Source organism: Scardinius erythrophthalmus, assembly GCF_964197995.2.
Source record: "Scardinius erythrophthalmus genome assembly, chromosome: 11".
In the NCBI taxonomy this organism is placed as follows: Eukaryota; Metazoa; Chordata; class Actinopteri; order Cypriniformes; family Leuciscidae; genus Scardinius; species Scardinius erythrophthalmus.
The window spans coordinates 3,300,890-3,320,948 of record NC_138231.1 but is presented as its reverse complement, the minus strand read 5'-3'; the positions used below and the strand labels follow the sequence as shown (position 1 = coordinate 3,320,948).

The window sequence follows — 20,059 nt, the reverse complement described above, 5'->3', positions numbered from 1 at the left end:
CTTCCCACTAGCAAATATATTAATCATACAGCAGATATTTCATGTGCTAAAATGACAGGTGAGTTACAGGTAATAATCTGGGCAATATCCACTTTTGTTTAGCGTTCACAATAATAGTTAAGAAATTATATTTTGCATTAAGCATTATATATATTTTGCATTATATATATAATATTTTGCATTATATATATATATATATATATATATATATATATATATATATATATAAATGGATTTCAAATCAATTGATCGCATCTAACACAAAACTTTGCATTTATATAATGTGTGCATATATACATATACACAAACACATATATATTTACACATATATCATATAAACACAAACTTTTAAGTTAGATGAGATTAATCGATTTGACAGCCCTTATAAATATATATATACAGAGAGAGAGAGAGAGAGAGAGAGAGAGAGAGAGAGAGAGAGAGAGAGAGAGAGAGAGAGAGAGAGAGAGAGAGAGAGAGAGAGAGAGAGAGAGAGAGAGAGAGAGAGAGAGAGAGAGAGAGAGAGAGAGAGAGAGAGAGAGAGAGAGAGAGAGAGAGAGAGAGAGAGCAATGTCTTAATACAGAAGATTAATGGTTTTAAAATGGTTTTACTGTCTTCTTTAGACGGGGTAAAATATGGCATTTCTGTTTGAAGTTTCCTCAATTTAAAGACTGTTAAACATTAGCATTTGTGTTGAACAATGGATCATCAACCAGCATCAACTTGAAGAGACAAATTATAAACATTAAGAGAGAAAAAAATGAATTTAGTGACCTATAGAAGTTATTCTCTAATCATTGGACCCAATAAACCCTTCAAAATCTCAATAAAATCGGTGTGCTGCAACAGAAAGATACTCAAATGATCATATAATTCAGATTCAGTCTGGGTTATTAGGATTAATTCTTCATCAAACTCACTCAATCGTTCATTAGAACATCTGTCGTTTGTAGATAAACACCTTAGAGAGAATCCGAGCACGAGACAGACGCCACTGTTATATCACTATGTTATATGGTTATATATTTGAGCGGGGGAGAGAATGACGGACTCCTCTAGACATCAGCGCCAGCATTACGAGACGACACAGCCCGTGTCTGTCTGCGGCTTCAGATCCGGCTCCTTCACTGGCTTGATCTCCTCGTCATGCTTCGCTTTCGGCTAGAAGGAGGGAGACCATATCAGTGCTTCAGATACAGAGAGCTAGCTATAATATCACACAAGTGACAAGTGCAGTATCACACGAGTGCTGTTTTTGTGCAAATGTGATTTATTTTTTCAACAGTTCAATAAATAAGAAGTTATTGGTAAATTTTGCCAATGAGAATATCCCCTATAAAGCCAGAACAGAACTGTTGTGCATCTCAGAGGAACACAGCGGTGCTTCGTTTCTGAATGATTCAGCGTTTTGAGCAAATCAATCGGGTGAATCAATGATTCATTCATAAAGAGAGCCATTTACTTCATTCCTGAATTAATCAACGAATCGAATGAATGAATGATTCAATGACTCATTCATAAAGAGAGCCATTTACTTCATTCCTGAATTAAAGGTATAGCGGAGGATCTTTCCAAATTTTATATAAGACCCGCCCTCTCCACTTTTTGAAAAGTTTTATTGATTCACCAGAATGATTGACAATTAGGAGGACCAATAGTTTAGGTTACCCACCAGGAAGTAAAACATCCTCCGCTATACCTTTAATCAACGAATCAAATGAATGAATGATTCAATGATTCATTCATAAAGAGAGCCATTTACTTCATTCCTGAATGAATCAACGAATCGAATGAATGAATGATTCAATGATTCATTCATAAAGAGAGCCATTTACTTCATTCCTGAATTAATCAACGAATCGAATGAATGAATGATTCAATGACTCATTCATAAAGAGAGCCATTTACTTCACTCCTGAATTAATCAACGAATCAAATGAATGAATGATTCAATGATTCATTCATAAAGAGAGCCATTTACTTCATTCCTGAATTAATCAACGAATCGAATGAATGAATGATTCAATGACTCATTCATAAAGAGAGCCATTTACTTCATTCCTGAATTAATCAACGAATCAAATGAATGAATGATTCAATGATTCATTCATAAAGAGAGCCATTTACTTCATTCCTGAATTAATCAACGAATCGAATGAATGAATGAATGATTCAATGACTCATTCATAAAGAGAGCCATTTACTTCACTCCTGAATTAATCAACGAATCAAATGAATGAATGATTCAATGATTCATTCATAGAGCCATTTACTTCATTCCTGAATTAATCAACGAATCGAATAAATGAATGATTCAATGATTCATTCATAAAGAGAGCCATTTACTTCATTCCTGAATTAATCAACGAATCTAATGAATGAATGATTCAATGACTCATTCATAAAGAGAGCCATTTACTTCACCCCTGAATGAATCAGCTAATCGAATGAATGAATGATTCAATGATTCATTCATAAAGAGAGCCATTTACTTCATTCCTGAATTAATCAACGAATCGAATGAATGAATGATTCAATGATTCATTCATAAAGAGAGCCATTTACTTCATTCCCGAATTAATCAACGAATCGAATGAATGAATGATTCAATGACTCATTCATAAAGAGAGCCATTTACTTCACTCCTGAATGAATCAGCGAATCGAATGAATGAATGATTCAATGACTTACTCATCTAGACATTTAGTTTCTTATTTAGACTATCATTTCGTAAAAAAATCCAACTCTGTAACCATTGTGTGTGTGTGTGTGTGTGTGTGTGTGTGTGTGTGTGTGTGTGTGTGTATAAATGCTCTTATTTGTGGGAAGGGAAAGCTCTCCTCACCTTGTCGTCTTTCGGTCCTCTGGTGAGGTCAAAGGTGGCGTAGACTTCAGGTGTGCACTGAGCGCTGAGAGCCGGGAGCTCGAATGGAGTCGGTTCAGCCAGACCATAACTAGCCTTCAACTCCAGAGCGGGAGCTTCAGCGGGAACCTTGTGGAAATAACTGACACACAAATTCAGCCGTGAAAAATTAGTTTTCTAGGAAGCTTTTTTGTTTATCATACTGTTACATTGAGTGTTAAAGAGGACCTATTATACCCTTTTTCAAAGTTTACCCTACAAGAATAGGTTTTCATGCTTGATTTTTTCAAAAACATTTGATTGATATTTGTTGCAGCTCCTCTCTTCCCAGTCTGTCAGTAACGCTCTCTTTAGTTCCTGTCTCTATGAAGCCCCTCCATCTGAAAAGCACACTGTGCTCTGATTGGTCGGCTGGAGCAGTGTGTTGTGATTGGTCGAGCGCTTCGAGTGTGTTTGGGAAATGTCCCGCCCCTTACCATAACCGCCAGTTTAACACACTACTAACTAACTCAACCAGGCCCCGCCCCTTTATTCTGCGGATGAATTATTATAATGAGGAATATTGTGACGTGTTCGTTCCCGGAAGAAACTCAAGACTACAATGGAGGCGTTTCAGGAGTTCAGAAACACTGACACTGATATAGAGAAGAACTCCCGCTGGAGGGACTTTGTGCTCGAACTGCAACATTACACACTAAAGAAAGATGAACATGTGGAAAAGTATAATAGGGCCCTTTATATTTCCTCTGGATGTGTTTGTTGACTCACATGAAGCCGTTCTCTCTCTGGCACTTCTCCAGGGTGTTTTTGATGAACGAGCCCAGTTTCTTAAAGAAGAGCTGCTCCGAGGGCTTGGCGGTGCTGCCGGGACCCTTCGTCTGACGGTACTCTTTACACAAGGCTTCCGCGCGCGAGTAACCTGCCGCCATCACAAACATTACAAGAAGGATTTCACACATGTGATTTAACCATTAACTCTTTCCCCGCCATTGACAGAATATTCCGGCTTTCCGTGTTTTCACTGTTATACGGTAGGGGGCGCTATTACACATCTTCTGAAAGAGTACTGAATCTCCTGATCAAAACACAGGCGAAGAAGAAGCAGAAATAAGCGATATCATGATCATATACACATGTCAAATATCGCGATCATTAACATTAAACAGCATATCAAATCAATCAAATCAAGCATTGCAAATCAAAACTGCCTAATGTTACAAGAAATGTCGACCCAGGACGAGCTACAGGACTGAGAAGCTTTGATGGACTCGATCTACTCCATCTGTGTTTTGATCACCGTTCTGAATCTACCGTAATCTGGACGTAGTCTTTGACAAAAACAAGAATTTTTTCAGCTTTTTGCTAAAAATTTTGCTTTTTTAACAAAACTTACTCACATTCAAGTGTTGATAAAAGAATGCATGAAGCTTTTTTATGTTTAAAAGCAGAAAGTCTGTTGTTTTTGATATTTTGCATGTTCAGATATTCATACAACTAAATATTCTAGGGCCATGAAACGTTTGTGAAAATGGTCAAAAACGCGGACAATTTTTTTTTATTTAAACGCTGGCAGGGAAAGAGTTAAAAGCTCTAAATATTCAGAAACTATAAGTCATTGCAGCATCATTTTTGCAAAAATACATTCAACCTTTTCTGCCAATTTTGAAGAAAAATTAAGCATTTTTACTATTACAGCATTTTATTTTTTTCATTTTTTAAAAATAACTAAATATCTTTGAATATAATATATGAGTAACACTTCAATAAGGTGTCATTTGTTAGCATTAGTCAATGCATTAAACTAACAACGAGCGATATATATTTTTACCTTGTTAATGAAAACGTTTCCATGTTAGTTCACAATGCATTAGCTAATGTTATAACATATACAACTTTTGAACTTAATAAGTGTCACCAAAATATGTCCACTAACATACCCAACTGCACATCATAATTGACTGAAATGTCTGATACTTTGAGGGATTTATTTTGCTCACATTTCTCGGCCTCCTGCAGGGATCTGATGGCCTCTCCACATTTATCAGCCGCTAGAAGAGTCTGTCCATGATAGCAGTGTGCCTGCCAATCAAATACATCACACAGTCAAAGATTTAATGCACTAGTGTATCACATCCAAACACTCCACTCGTAAACTAACAGAACTAAAAACATTTGGTTGAGTCAATATTAAATGTTAAAATGCCCCAATTATGCTATTTTAAAGGTTCCTAAATTAGTTTTTGTTTTCATGTTTACATGATTCCAAGGTCAAAAACATTTAAATTTTCTCATAATATACAGTGCAGCATCAGCTCTTTTTCGCAATGAGTCTCAAAGCGGTTCGTTTGAAGATTCAGTCTCTCCAATGCCTGGTTCAGATTACACGATTTTAGACGGATTTTGGCACGATCCGTGTGACGTAGGGCGCAAGATGAGATCGTTTCACCTCGTATAGTGTGTCATAGTGGGCGACAACTGACTAGCGTTTACGATGCTTCATGGCATCATGATAAAAAGACTAGCATGTTTAATTTTTTTTTCGGCCGTCCGTGAGTGAGTGAGTGTGTGAGTGTTCGTGCGCGAATGAGTGAGTGAGTGTGTGAGTGAGTGTGTGTTCATGCGCGAATGAGTGAGTGAGTGAGTGAGTGTTCGTGCGCGAAGGAGTGAGTGAGTGTGTGTTCGAGTGTGTGTTCATGCGCGAATGAGTGAGTGAGTGAGTGTGTGTTCATGCGCGAATGAGTGAGTGAGTGAGTGTTCGTGCGCGAATGAGTAAGTGAGTGTGTGAGTGAGTGTGTGTTCGAGTGTGTGTTCATGCGCGAATGAGTGAGTGAGTGTGTGAGTGAGTGTGTTCATGCGCGAATGAGTGAGTGAGTGAGTGAGTGTTGGTGCGCGAATGAGTGAGTGAGTGTGTGAGTGAGTGTGTTCATGCGCGAGTGAGTGAGTGAGTGAGTGTGTGTTCATGCGCGAATGAGTGAGTGAGTGAGTGTTCGTGCTCGAATGAGTGAGTGAGTGTGTGAGTGAGTGTGTGTTCATGCGCAAATGAGTGAGTGAGTGTGTGTTCATGCGCGAATGAGTGAGTGAGTGAGTGTGTGTTCATGCGCGAATGAGTGAGTGAGTGTTCGTGCGCGAATGAGTGAGTGTGTGTGAGTGAGTGTGTGTTCATGCGCGAATGAGTGAGTGAGTGAGTGAGTGTGTGTTCATGCGCGAATGAGTGAGTGAGTGAGTGTTCGTGCGCGAATGAGTAAGTGAGTGTGTGAGTGAGTGTGTGTTCGAGTGTGTGTTCATGCGCGAATGAGTGAGTGAGTGAGTGAGTGAGTGAGTGTTCGTGCGCGAATGAGTGAGTGAGTGTGTGAGTGAGTGTGTGTTCATGCGCGAATGAGTGAGTGAGTGAGTGAGTGAGTGTGTGTTCATGCGCGAATGAGTGAGTGAGTGAGTGAGTGTTCGTGCTCGAATGAGTGAGTGAGTGAGTGAGTGAGTGTTCATGCGCGAATGAGTGAGTGAGTGAGTGAGTGAGTGAGTGTTCGTGCGCGAATGAGTGAGTGAGTGAGTGAGTGAGTGAGTGAGTGAGTGTTCGTGCGCGAATGAGTGAGTGAGTGTGTGAGTGAGTGTGTGTTCATGCGCGAATGAGTGAGTGAGTGAGTGAGTGTGTGTTCATGCGCGAATGAGTGAGTGAGTGAGTGAGTGAGTGTTCGTGCTCGAATGAGTGAGTGAGTGAGTGAGTGTTCGTGCGCGAATGAGTGAGTGAGTGAGTGAGTGTTCGTGCGCGAATGAGTGAGTGAGTGAGTGTTCGTGCGCGAGTGAGTGAGTGAGTGTTCGTGCGCGAATGAGTGAGTGAGTGAGTGAGTGTTCGTGCGCGAATGAGTGAGTGAGTGTGTGAGTGAGTGTGTGTTCATGCGCGAATGAGTGAGTGAGTGAGTGTTCATGCGCGAATGAGTGAGTGAGTGTTCGTGCGCGAATGAGTGAGTGAGTGTGTGAGTGAGTGTGTGTTCGAGTGTGTTCATGCGCGAATGAGTGAGTGAGTGAGTGAGTGTTCGTGCGCGAATGAGTGAGTGAGTGTGTGAGTGAGTGTGTGTTCATGCGCGAATGAGTGAGTGAGTGAGTGAGTGTTCGTGCGCGAAGGAGTGAGTGAGTGTGTGTTCGAGTGTGTGTTCATGCGCGAATGAGTGAGTGAGTGTGTGTTCATGCGCGAATGAGTGAGTGAGTGAGTGTTCGTGCGCGAATGAGTAAGTGAGTGTGTGAGTGAGTGAGTGAGTGAGTGAGTGAGTGTTGGTGCGCGAATGAGTGAGTGAGTGTGTGAGCGAGTGTGTTCATGCGCGAATGAGTGAGTGAGTGAGTGAGTGAGTGTGTGTTCATGCGCGAATGAGTGAGTGAGTGAGTGTGTGTTCATGCGCGAATGAGTGAGTGAGAGTGTTCGTGTTCGAATGAGTGAGTGAGTGTGTGAGTGAGTGTGTGTTCATGCGCAAATGAGTGAGTGAGTGAGTGTGTGTTCATGCGCGAATGAGTGAGTGAGTGAGTGTGTGTTCATGCGCGAATGAGTGAGTGAGTGTGTGTTCATGCGCGAATGAGTGAGTGAGTGAGTGAGTGTGTGTTCATGCGCGAATGAGTGAGTGAGTGAGTGTTCGTGCGCAAATGAGTAAGTGAGTGTGTGTTCGAGTGTGTGTTCATGCGCGAATGAGTGAGTGAGTGAGTGAGTGTTCGTGCGCGAATGAGTGAGTGAGTGTGTGAGTGAGTGTGTGTTCATGCGCGAATGAGTGAGTGAGTGAGTGAGTGTGTGTTCATGCGCGAATGAGTGAGTGAGTGAGTGAGTGTTCGTGCTCGAATGAGTGAGTGAGTGAGTGAGTGTTCGTGCGCGAATGAGTGAGTGAGTGAGTGAGTGTTCGTGCGCGAATGAGTGAGTGAGTGAGTGAGTGTTCGTGCGCGAATGAGTGAGTGAGTGTGTGAGTGAGTGTGTTCGAGTGTGTGTTCATGCGCGAATGAGTGAGTGAGTGAGTGTGTGTTCATGCGCGAATGAGTGAGTGAGTGTTCGTGCGCGAATGAGTGAGTGAGTGTGTGTTCGAGTGTGTGTTCATGCGCGAATGAGTGAGTGAGTGAGTGAGTGAGTGAGTGAGTGTTCGTGCGCGAAAGAGTGAGTGAGTGTGTGAGTGAGTGTGTGTTCATGCGCGAATGAGTGAGTGAGTGAGTGTTCGTGCGCGAATGAGTGAGTGAGTGAGTGTGTGAGTGAGTGTGTGTTCGAGTGTGTGTTCATGCGCGAATGAGTGAGTGAGTGAGTGTTCGTGCGCGAATGAGTGAGTGAGTGAGTGTGTGAGTGAGTGTGTGTTCATGCGCGAATGAGTGAGTGAGTGAGTGAGTGTGTGTTCATGCGCGAATGAGTGAGTGAGTGAGTGAGTGTGAGTGTTCGTGCGCGAATGAGTGAGTGTGCACGAATGAGTGAGTGAGTGTGTGTTCATGCGCGAATGAGTGAGTGAGTGAGTGAGTGTGTGTTCATGCGCGAATGAGTGAGTGAGTGAGTGTTCGTGCTCGAATGAGTGAGTGAGTGTGTGAGTGAGTGTGTGTTCATGCGCAAATGAGTGAGTGAGTGTGTGTTCATGCGCGAATGAGTGAGTGAGTGAGTGAGTGAGTGAGTGTGTGTTCATGCGCGAATGAGTGAGTGAGTGTTCGTGCGCGAATGAGTGAGTGAGTGTGTGAGTGAGTGTGTGTTCATGCGCGAATGAGTGAGTGAGTGAGTGAGTGTGTGTTCATGCGCGAATGAGTGAGTGAGTGAGTGTTCGTGCGTGAATGAGTAAGTGAGTGTGTGAGTGAGTGTGTTCGAGTGTGTGTTCATGCGCGAATGAGTGAGTGAGTGAGTGAGTGAGTGTTCGTGCGCGAATGAGTGAGTGAGTGTGTGAGTGAGTGTGTGTTCATGCGCGAATGAGTGAGTGAGTGAGTGTGTGTTCATGCGCGAATGAGTGAGTGAGTGAGTGAGTGAGTGTTCGTGCTCGAATGAGTGAGTGAGTGAGTGAGTGAGTGAGTGTTCGTGCGCGAATGAGTGAGTGAGTGAGTGTTCGTGCGCGAATGAGTGAGTGAGTGTTCGTGCGCGAATGAGTGAGTGAGTGAGTGTTCGTGCGCGAATGAGTGAGTGAGTGAGTGTTCGTGCGCGAATGAGTGAGTGAGTGTGTGAGTGAGTGTGTTCGAGTGTGTGTTCATGCGCGAATGAGTGAGTGAGTGAGTGTGTGTTCATGCGCGAATGAGTGAGTGAGTGTTCGTGCGCGAATGAGTGAGTGAGTGTGTGAGTGAGTGTGTGTGTGTTCGAGTGTGTGTTCATGTGCGAATGAGTGAGTGAGTGAGTGAGTGAGTGTTCGTGCGCGAATGAGTGAGTGAGTGTGTGTGTGAGTGTGTGTTCATGCGCGAATGAGTGAGTGAGTGTTCGTGCGCGAGTGAGTGAGTGTGTGAGTGAGTGTGTGTGTTCGAGTGTGTGTTCATGCGCGAATGAGTGAGTGAGTGAGTGAGTGTTCGTGCGCGAATGAGTGAGTGAGTGTGTGAGTGAGTGTGTGTTCATGCGCGAATGAGTGAGTAAGTGAGTGAGTGTGTGTTCATGCGCGAATGAGTGAGTGAGTGAGTGTGAGTGTTCGTGCGCGAATGAGTGAGTGAGTGAGTGTGCACGAATGAGTGAGTGAGTGTGTGTTCATGCGCGAATGAGTGAGTGAGTGAGTGAGTGAGTGAGTGAGTGAATGAGTGAATGTGTGTTCATGCGCGAATGAGTGAGTGTGTGAGTGAGTGAGTGTGTGAGTGTTCATGCACGAATGAGTGAGTGTGTGAGTGAGTGAGTGAGTGAGTGTGTGTTCATGCGCGAATGAGTGAGTGAGTGAGTGAGTGTGTGTTCATGCGCGAATGAGTGAGTGAGTGAGTGAGTGTTCGTGCGCAAATGAGTAAGTGAGTGTGTGTTCGAGTGTGTGTTCATGCGCGAATGAGTGAGTGAGTGAGTGAGTGTTCGTGCGCGAATGAGTGAGTGAGTGTGTGAGTGAGTGTGTGTTCATGCGCGAATGAGTGAGTGAGTGAGTGAGTGTGTGTTCATGCGCGAATGAGTGAGTGAGTGAGTGAGTGTTCGTGCTCGAATGAGTGAGTGAGTGAGTGAGTGTTCGTGCGCGAATGAGTGAGTGAGTGAGTGAGTGTTCGTGCGCGAATGAGTGAGTGAGTGAGTGTTCGTGCGCGAATGAGTGAGTGAGTGTGTGAGTGAGTGTGTTCGAGTGTGTGTTCATGCGCGAATGAGTGAGTGAGTGAGTGAGTGTGTGTTCATGCGCGAATGAGTGAGTGAGTGTTCGTGCGCGAATGAGTGAGTGAGTGTGTGAGTGAGTGTGTGTTCGAGTGTGTGTTCATGCGCGAATGAGTGAGTGAGTGAGTGAGTGAGTGAGTGTTCGTGCGCGAATGAGTGAGTGAGTGTGTGAGTGAGTGTGTTCATGCGCGAATGAGTGAGTGAGTGAGTGTTCGTGCGCGAATGAGTGAGTGACTGAGTGTGTGAGTGAGTGTGTGTTCGAGTGTGTGTTCATGCGCGAATGAGTGAGTGAGTGAGTGAGTGTTCGTGCGCAAATGAGTGAGTGAGTGAGTGTGTGAGTGAGTGTGTGTTCATGCGCGAATGAGTGAGTGAGTGAGTGAGTGTGTGTTCATGCGCGAATGAGTGAGTGAGTGAGTGTGAGTGTTCGTGCGCGAATGAGTGAGTGTGCACGAATGAGTGAGTGAGTGTGTGTTCATGCGCGAATGAGTGAGTGAGTGAGTGAGTGAGTGTGTGTTCATGCGCGAGTGAGTGAGTGAGTGTTCGTGCTCGAATGAGTGAGTGAGTGTGTGAGTGAGTGTGTGTTCATGCGCAAATGAGTGAGTGAGTGTGTGTTCATGCGCGAATGAGTGAGTGAGTGAGTGAGTGAGTGAGTGTGTGTTCATGCGCGAATGAGTGAGTGAGTGTTCGTGCGCGAATGAGTGAGTGAGTGAGTGTGTGTTCATGCGCGAATGAGTGAGTGAGTGAGTGAGTGTGTGTTCATGCGCGAATGAGTGAGTGAGTGAGTGTTCGTGCGTGAATGAGTAAGTGAGTGTGTGAGTGAGTGTGTTCGAGTGTGTGTTCATGCGCGAATGAGTGAGTGAGTGAGTGAGTGAGTGTTCGTGCGCGAATGAGTGAGTGAGTGTGTGAGTGAGTGTGTGTTCATGCGCGAATGAGTGAGTGAGTGAGTGTGTGTTCATGCGCGAATGAGTGAGTGAGTGAGTGAGTGAGTGTTCGTGCTCGAATGAGTGAGTGAGTGAGTGAGTGTTCGTGCGCGAATGAGTGAGTGAGTGAGTGTTCGTGCGCGAATGAGTGAGTGAGTGAGTGTTCGTGCGCGAATGAGTGAGTGAGTGAGTGTTCGTGCGCGAATGAGTGAGTGAGTGAGTGTTCGTGCGCGAATGAGTGAGTGAGTGAGTGAGTGTTCGTGCGCGAATGAGTGAGTGAGTGTGTGAGTGAGTGTGTTCGAGTGTGTGTTCATGCGCGAATGAGTGAGTGAGTGAGTGTGTGTTCATGCGCGAATGAGTGAGTGAGTGTTCGTGCGCGAATGAGTGAGTGAGTGTGTGAGTGAGTGTGTGTTCGAGTGTGTGTTCATGTGCGAATGAGTGAGTGAGTGAGTGAGTGTTCGTGCGCGAATGAGTGAGTGAGTGTGTGAGTGAGTGTGTGTTCATGCGCGAATGAGTGAGTGAGTGTTCGTGCGCGAGTGAGTGAGTGTGTGAGTGAGTGTGTGTGTTCGAGTGTGTGTTCATGCGCGAATGAGTGAGTGAGTGAGTGAGTGTTCGTGCGCGAATGAGTGAGTGAGTGTGTGAGTGAGTGTGTGTTCATGCGCGAATGAGTGAGTAAGTGAGTGAGTGTGTTCATGCGCGAATGAGTGAGTGAGTGAGTGTGAGTGTTCGTGCGCGAATGAGTGAGTGAGTGAGTGAGTGTGCACGAATGAGTGAGTGAGTGTGTGTTCATGCGCGAATGAGTGAGTGAGTGAGTGAATGAGTGAATGTGTGTTCATGCGCGAATGAGTGAGTGTGTGAGTGAGTGAGTGTGTGAGAGTGTTCATGCACGAATGAGTGAGTGTGTGAGTGAGTGAGTGAGTGAGTGTGTGTTCATGCGCGAATGAATGAGTGAGTGTGTGTTCATGTGCGAGTGAGTGAGTGAGTGAGTGTTCGTGCGCGAATGAGTGAGTGAGTGTGTGTTCATGCGCGAATGAGTGAGTGAGTGAGTGTGTGTTCATGCGCGAATGAGTGAGTGAGTGAGTGTTCGTGCACGAATGAGTGAGTGAGTGTGTGTTTATGCGCGAATGAGTGAATGTGTGTTCATGCGCGAATGAGTGAGTGTGTGAGTGAGTGTTCATGCACGAATGAGTGAGTGAGTGTTCATGCACGAATGAGTGAGTGTGTGAGTGAGTGAGTGTGTGTTCATGCGCGAATGAGTGAGTGAGTGAGTGTGTGTTCATGTGCGAGTGAGTGAGTGAGTGAGTGAGTGAGTGAGTGAGTGAGTGAGTGAGTGAGTGAGTGAGTGAGTGAGTGAGTGAGTGTTCGTGCGCGAATGAGTGAGTGAGTGTGTGTTCATGCGCGAATGAGTGAGTGAGTGAGTGTGTGTTCATGCGCGAATGAGTGAGTGAGTGAGTGAGTGTTCGTGCGCGAATGAGTGAGTGAGTGAGTGTTCGTGCGCGAATGAGTGAGTGAGTGAGTGAGTGTGTGTGTGTGTGTGTGTGTGTGTGTGAGAGAGAGTGCGTTTGTGTGATTGAGTGAACAAGAGTGTGTGTGGGGTAGATATGTGTGCGAGTGAATGTGTGTATGTGTGCATGTGAGACGGCACGCGATGACTGGTCGGAAAGTTGTCCACGACACGACAAGATTTTAGGAGTCAAAATCGCGTAATCTGAACCAGGCATAAGCCCCTCCTCTCCGAGAGCTGCTCTGCTCTGATTGGTCAGACAGCCCAGTCTGTTGTGATTGGTCGACTGCTTACAGAACGAGTCAGAAACTAAACGCCCATTACCATATCTGAATGTCAGCACCGCATGAAAAGGAATATCTGAAATAGGGGCGCTTTAAATTATTATTAGACTGCGATTTACAACGATCACAGACATCGTGATGTGTTAAGGCCATTGCACACTGAGTCCGAAATTCGCATCCGAAATTTTCGCACGTTAAAAAAAAATTCGACCTCACGTTATGTCAATCACGCTTGCACACTGTCTACGAAACTTTCGTCCGTAATAAAAAAATTCGGATCGGCTTCGATTTTCTGCCTTTTTCGCATCCACAGCCAGTATTTTGAGCTGTTCAAACTGTTCCACTGACATTCTGAGGTAAATTTTGAATCGCTCGGGATAATTTTGCAACTCCTTGATAAGCAGGTGAAACTCTCCTTCCTCTCGGCGCAATCTCAGGTTTGGATGGACCCAATATTTCCTCTTTCTTTATTCTCTTTTTAAGAAGAAAGAGGTCAACAAAATCATCCTCACTGCTTGACGAATCCATTTTGTATTTTTTGCGTTTTTTTCCGCAAATGTTTAAAAAATACGCATCAGACTCAGTGTGCAAGGTTTCTGTGCGTGACGAATTTTAAGGCTGACGAACACGAAAAAACGCAAACGAAAATTTCGGACTCAGTGTGCAATGGCCTTTAGTGTTATTAAGATGGACTCACGTAAGCCATGTAGAAGTGCTGCTTCAGCTGCAGGTATTTCTTCCACTTACTGCTGCATTCTGGGTCCAAAGTGTTCAGAGTGTGATCTGAAAAATAATACGAAAAATAATCTTCTAAATAATGTATAATGTTTTGTTATAAAGCTCTCTGAAAGTGTTTGATTAATATTTCTGAACAAATGCTCTCATGTGTCCTGCTGGACTTTATAACACGATATAATTATTTAAATTTACATCAATATTTCAATTTGACTTTTTTAGGGGGTAAGATGACAGTTTTTTTATATATTCTAGGGATGTCCCGATCCGATCCACGGCATCGGTATCGTGCCGATACTGGCCCAAAATGCTAGATCGGATATCGGAGGGGAGAAAAAAAATTATCCGATACCTATGATCGATACCCATTAGGGGTTTAACGGTACGTATTCGTACTGAACGTACGTTCGGTGCATGGATTTACACAGAGAATACACGGTATAAAAATAAATAAATCTCGCGTGCACATTAATTAATGTAATACGGAACTAACGTTACTGTTAGATACGCGCATATGCGGGTTCTTTAGGGACACCTAATCTGTAGCCCGCTTTAGCTCTGAACGTGCGTCTATTTCGCTTCAAACGCTCACTTTATCATTATACGCGCGCAGCGCGTCCTATTCGCTTTGGACGCGCGAATGGATTCAAACTGTTCAAGCATCGAACTAGACGCGATAGACGCAAATTTGGCGCTCTATTCGCGTTTTGGTGTGAACGCAGCAAAATGAACAGGCTGCGGTGTCAAGATTGCAATGCTGGAATGTGTGTGTGTCAGAGAGAGAGAGGCACTGGCGCGATCGAACAGTGGAAACATAAAAACATACTCCGTCATTTTCATACAGGACATCATTAAAACTGCAAAAAGTGTTTAGCCTACTTATATTTGTGTAAAACACAACATTGTGCTTTTGTCAAACTGTAAACTCTTGTCAAACTGTAACTGTCACCCAACCAAAATCACACATACACACACACACACACACACACACACACACACACACACACACACACACACACACACACACACACACACACACACACACACACACAGTTTAAAAGCAAAAATGATCTCATCTTTTGGACATTCATCATTGCATTGGTTTTCATTTCTTGTCCTAAATTAGAGCACTAATCTGTTTATTTTTAAGTTACACATTCTACATTGAATGAAAAAGAAAATCAAATGTGTTTTTAAAAGTAGTATTATTTTATACAGAAATAAATTATTTATAATTCAGATGAGAATAAAGTTAAAGTTAATTAAAATTGTAAGGAAACAAATATATTGATCTGAAATATAGCAAATTAATTTAAATTCATTCAGGTTGCCAAACATATCTCGAGGTCTTTTGAATAAAGGCTGGCAGTCTTTCATTATCAACTGTTGTTGTGGACTATATACTGGAGAAGTATTTATTCTCCATTTGAGTGAGATGTTTTTATGTGGCTAATTGAGCAAAGTGCTTCCATTATATTTTATTATTATTAGTATTAGTTCAAGAATAAAATAAAAATATCGGATTGATATCGGTATCGGCAAATAGCCAAAGCTGTGGCATCGTTATCGGTATCGGAAGTGAAAAAGTGGTATCGGGACATCCCTAATATATTCTTATACATTTCAGATAAGATCATATGGTAACTAAGTACAACAAGCATGAGCAATTCGTTCATGTGTTCATAGTGCATTTATTAATCTTAACAGATACAACTAATGCAATAATAAATGTTGAAGTTAACATTAACTAAGGTTAATAAATGCTGTAGTGTAGAAGTATTATTTCATGTTATCTTATGTAGTTTAACATTACAGTAATATTGTGAAATATTGTGAGTCGAGAACTGTTTTCTATGTGAATATACAGTAAAGTGTAATTTATTCCTGTGATCAAAGCTGAATTTTCATCATCATTACTCCAGTCTTCAGTGTCACATGATCCTTCAGAAATCACTCTAATATGATGATTTGATGATCAAGAAACATTTATGATTATTATCAATATTGAAATTATTTTTGTGGAAAACAATATACATTTTCAGGACTCTTTGATGAATAAAAAGTCCAAAAGAACAGCATTTATTTGAAATATAAATAATTTGTAACATTATAAATGTCTATAAGTGTCACTTTTTATCCATTTAATTTCTTTCTAAATGATCACAAGCTTTTGTATATATAACAATAAATATATACACCCCCACATTTGGAAACGCAAGCAAATTATAATGCAGAATTAAAGGGACAGTTCACCCAAAAATTTACTCTCATTTACTCTCCCTCAAGTCAGTTATTTCCAAACCTGTAGGGCAGCGAAGCAAGTGCATTCTGGGAGTTGTTGTCTTTCATCCACATGAGCCAAAAATACATTTTCTGGCTTTTCTCAGTCTAGAAGGCACCAACTTCTAAAATAACTTCACATTTCTACTACATAAATGACCCAATTCATCTTTCCAGGGGTGAAATATCCCTTTAATGATGACAGCATTTTCATTTTTGTGTGAACTGTCCCTTTAAATAGAGAGAAGCAAAAGGTTGATTAAACAGTAGCAGTAGTAAACCTACCGGCCTTTTGGTAGAAGTTTGCGGTTTCGAACGCTAGCGCTGCGATGAGGGAGGCGTTGTGCTTCAGCTCGATGGCTCTGGCAATGGTCACTAAAAACGCACACATGAACCGTCACACACACACACACACACACACACACACACACACACAAGAAAGCAATACTGTACACTCAGAGTAAACAGAGGCATGTTTTACCCTCCTGAGCCTCGGCCTGACTCTGCACGATGTAGGTGTCAATGACTCGGGGCTCCAGGTCTCGGCCCTTCTCTGCTGGAGTGATGAGCCGAGGAATATGGGTCTCCTGAAAGCCAAATATTACCATGGATCAAACAATAAGCCACTCATGGCCATGCATTACAGTGGTTTTACCATGTTAAGGGGGTTTTAGGCACTCAAATCACTGCAATTCAGAGTCTTTTTGCTTTAATTCGACACAAAACAAGTCACATTTTACCTTGAGGGTTTTAAATATTCCAGCAGCGGTTTTCAAACTCTTGTGAACGTCTTTGGCCTCGTCCTCTGTGACGCTACAATGTAAAAAACAAAAACTTGTAAAAATGCCTTTAATGAAATATTGAAACTAAAAACCCAGACAGAATTTATTACACTTATAAATACTGTATTTTACAGACTGAGGCGATGTGCAGTCAGTCAGAGAGCAATAATGACAAGTGTACAGTGCATAATCTCAGCTACTTATCAAAATGAATAAATGAAATATTGATTTTGAAATTAAAATGATTTTATTATTTAGGAAGAAAAATAGCAGTGATCTGAGAAACCTTTTTGTTATTTTAGTATTTGTTATACTATTATAGTACGTTTTATTAGTTATAATTATTATTAATTACCTTTTATATATAAATATATATATATATTTTTTTTTTCATTTTATATTTTTCAATTAATTTTAGTTTAAGTTTTATGTACTTTTGTCATTTTTTATTAGCTTTTTTTTAATTCTATTTAGCTTTCATTTATTTTTATATATTCTTATTTTCTTTTCTTAATTTAAGTTTAATTTAAGTTTTTCATCTAATCTTTACATTTTATATTATTCCAGCTTTATTTCAAATGAAAAAGATTTTTATGATGATTGGTTTTTTAATAGTTTAATTTTATCTAGCAATACCAACACTGGAGAGAACTTAAATTGGCACAACTACGTGGGAAATGAGTTGCATGTCTTTTTAAAAACTATTTTGAACTTAAAACATCAGATATGCCTCAGTCTGCATGTGTACGGCTTACACAGAGTAGACAACTTATTTGACAGGGTTTTATTTTACAAACTGTCTAAATGCTTAAGTACAGCAATTAATACCGTATCACAGAACGTCATCACTGACCAATCATAATCATTTATTCCAAAGAACTTACTTCTCCTTTCCAGCCAGTCGTGAAGCAAACTTGGTGTACCAGATGGCGACATTAAACGCCATAGACACCAGCTCAAAGATCGCATCCTGCTGCGCACTGAAACACACAAAATATCTTTTAATGGGGTCATGCCTCTTAATCAAACCATGTTATCTTAGCTCAGATTCATCTGTCATTTGGTAGAAGCTCATCAAATTAGATCGATGTCAACAAACACGTCATTTCATTCTCAAAAACCATGAACAAAACTACACAAGATAAAAGAAAATAGAGGTTCAGTTGCAGGACACACTTAGTTTGTTCAGATCAGAACACAATTTGTTTTTTTTATGCAATAAAGTATTACTACCAGCTTGATAAATATAAGAAATGATGCATTTCAGTGTTTTCTTCCAAGAATGTGACGCTTTCATGTCTAATGCAATATAAAGGTATTCATAATGTACATTGTAAAGAAATAAATAATACATTACAATGTACATTATGAATACCTACAATGCATTACAATGTACATTATTCATTGTTACTCCTTCAGAAAGTGTAATGCATTATAATATTAGCAGATTCCTTGTTACATCTGAAATTGGTTTCTTGTCATGTTTTAATGCATTTTACTTTCTAAAGGAGTAACAATGAACAGATTGTATTAGGCTATAACTCTGGTTACAGTTATTCATGAGACCATACAATGCATTATAAGGTTTATTAACTCAACTTGTGTTGAGTCGAGCTGATTATCGCTGAACTGCCCCACACTGTGTGATAGTTACCTTGCAATATTTCCCTGTAAAGTGTCGGTCCATTTGAAGTTCTGGATGAACCGGAGCTTGCTCTCTTGTGTGGTTCCATCCAGCGGCAAAATGAATCCTATGTGCATTAACAATAAGCAGAAAAACTTTTAACAATGCCAACAAAACAACAACAGTACCATGCCTCTGAGCAACATAGATGCAAATGAAGAAAATCAGCATGAGCGACATGAAAATATCTGACCAGAGCCACAAGGAAATATAATAATTCACAAACCCTGTAAAAGAGCGAAATATTCGTCACTGGATTTCTTCATAATCTCTGGGGTGCACGTGGCGTCGGTGAACATGTCCAGGAGTCTGGCCCGCGTCGTTCTCAGGTCACTGCGACAGAGATATTACATTTACGTCATAAAACGTCATACAGTGGCCCACAAAATGAATATAACACCAGAATAAACTCCTCACTTGCAGATCTTGTTGGCCGCGGGACTGGACGCCACACCGTACAGGTTGAAGGACACGGGCGCTGTGGATTTCAGAGGGTTTCGGTGGAACCAGTGAGTCATGGTGACCTGAACAAGAAGAAAGACGCTATTATTATTAGTTTCTGTTTTATTAATGCATTTCAGGACAATTCATTTGCTGTTGTATGAAACTATTTTATTCCAAATATCCGAGATAAATCTGGATCTTGACCATTAGGGAACAACTGGTTGAGCAGAATTATTCTTGAGGAACACGTCCACTTGACTAGATTAACTAAACTAGACGTTATGTGATTTTCTATACATCAGAAACTACACAGATGGTATTAACACTGACATTCTCATTCAGATTGAAAGGTTATGAGCAACTATATTTCACATCTATTAATATGCAATGCGTTTAATTTACAAAAGAACACTTGTGAGTTCAGATCACAAGATCATTGGATCAAGTGATGTGTGAACTGTGAACGAGTCATTTGATAAGGCAGATCCATAACATCTCGGCCTTGTTTATCTACAGCTCTATGAGAATAAAAACAGACACAGAAACAATACACCGGTTAAAAACGATCTACTGCTGATGCTTTATCGTCTACATATAAACAAACGCTGATCTGTGATCTTAATGCGGTTCATAATACGAATAAAAATCTGAGACAAATGAACCGAGTCAGAAATGAACCGAGTTTACCACTAGTAAACACAGCAGCTCCCGGGTCAAATCTCACAACTCATTTATAAAGCTCGTTTTAAATGAAAGAGATATGTATTCTTACCAGTAATGTGTCGACTGTCAGATGTTTGTTGTTTTAATCGGCGAGACTCCAAAGATGTGGATCAGGAAACGCCAAAACAATAAACGCTCTTCCGGTATGACGTGATTCGGGCGGTGACGTCATGCACACGCCCATTGAGTTTAAATCCCCGTTTACGTAATTTATTCAGAAACGTGTTTTGCCAGTTTCCAACTTCGCAAGTAGAGATAGCCTAAATTAAACTGATATAATTTTTAACTTGTATTGGTTTTTGTGGTTTCTGTTCAAATATAAGTCATGACTTGGTGCAAGGAAGAGCAAGCTACAACATATATATATATATATATATATATATATATATATATATATATATATATATATATATATATATATATATATATATATATATATATATATATATATATATGTGTGTGTGTGTGTGTGTGTGTGTGTGTGTGTGTGTGTGTGTGTGTGTGTGTGTGTGTGTGTGTGTGTGTGTGTGTGTGTGTGTGTGTAATATGATTAATCGATTTGACACCACTAATATATTTACGCTATATAC

At 41.4% G+C, this 20,059-nt stretch overlaps 1 protein-coding gene across 1 annotated transcript; it reads right to left on the bottom strand.

The window, feature by feature from the left end:
- Positions 1-599: 599 nt before the first annotated feature.
- On the bottom strand, positions 600-19,633 carry brox (BRO1 domain and CAAX motif containing). The gene is made up of 13 exons (XM_081379519.1): positions 19,519-19,633; positions 18,720-18,826; positions 18,529-18,635; positions 18,273-18,369; positions 17,503-17,598; positions 16,577-16,649; positions 16,318-16,423; positions 16,122-16,211; positions 13,519-13,604; positions 4,862-4,943; positions 3,633-3,783; positions 2,847-3,006; positions 600-1,162 (listed from the first exon to the last, which is right to left on the bottom strand). The coding sequence occupies exons 2-13, from the start codon at positions 18,818-18,820 to the stop codon at positions 1,076-1,078; spliced, it is 1,236 nt and encodes a 411-aa protein (XP_081235645.1). The 5' UTR covers positions 18,821-18,826; positions 19,519-19,633; the 3' UTR covers positions 600-1,075.
- Positions 19,634-20,059: the final 426 nt, after the last annotated feature.

Excerpts from the sequence above, each read along its gene's own strand:
- brox (XM_081379519.1), bottom strand. The coding sequence starts at position 18,820 with ATGACTCACTGGTTCCACCGAAACCCTCTGAAATCCACAGCGCCCGTG. Across the intron at positions 16,650-17,502 it reads CGACTGGCTGGAAAGGAGAA|CGTCACAGAGGACGAGGCCA; the intron begins GTAAGTTCTTTG and ends TTTACATTGTAG. Across the intron at positions 3,007-3,632 it reads CAGAGAGAGAACGGCTTCAT|TTATTTCCACAAGGTTCCCG; the intron begins GTGAGTCAACAA and ends TTTGTGTGTCAG.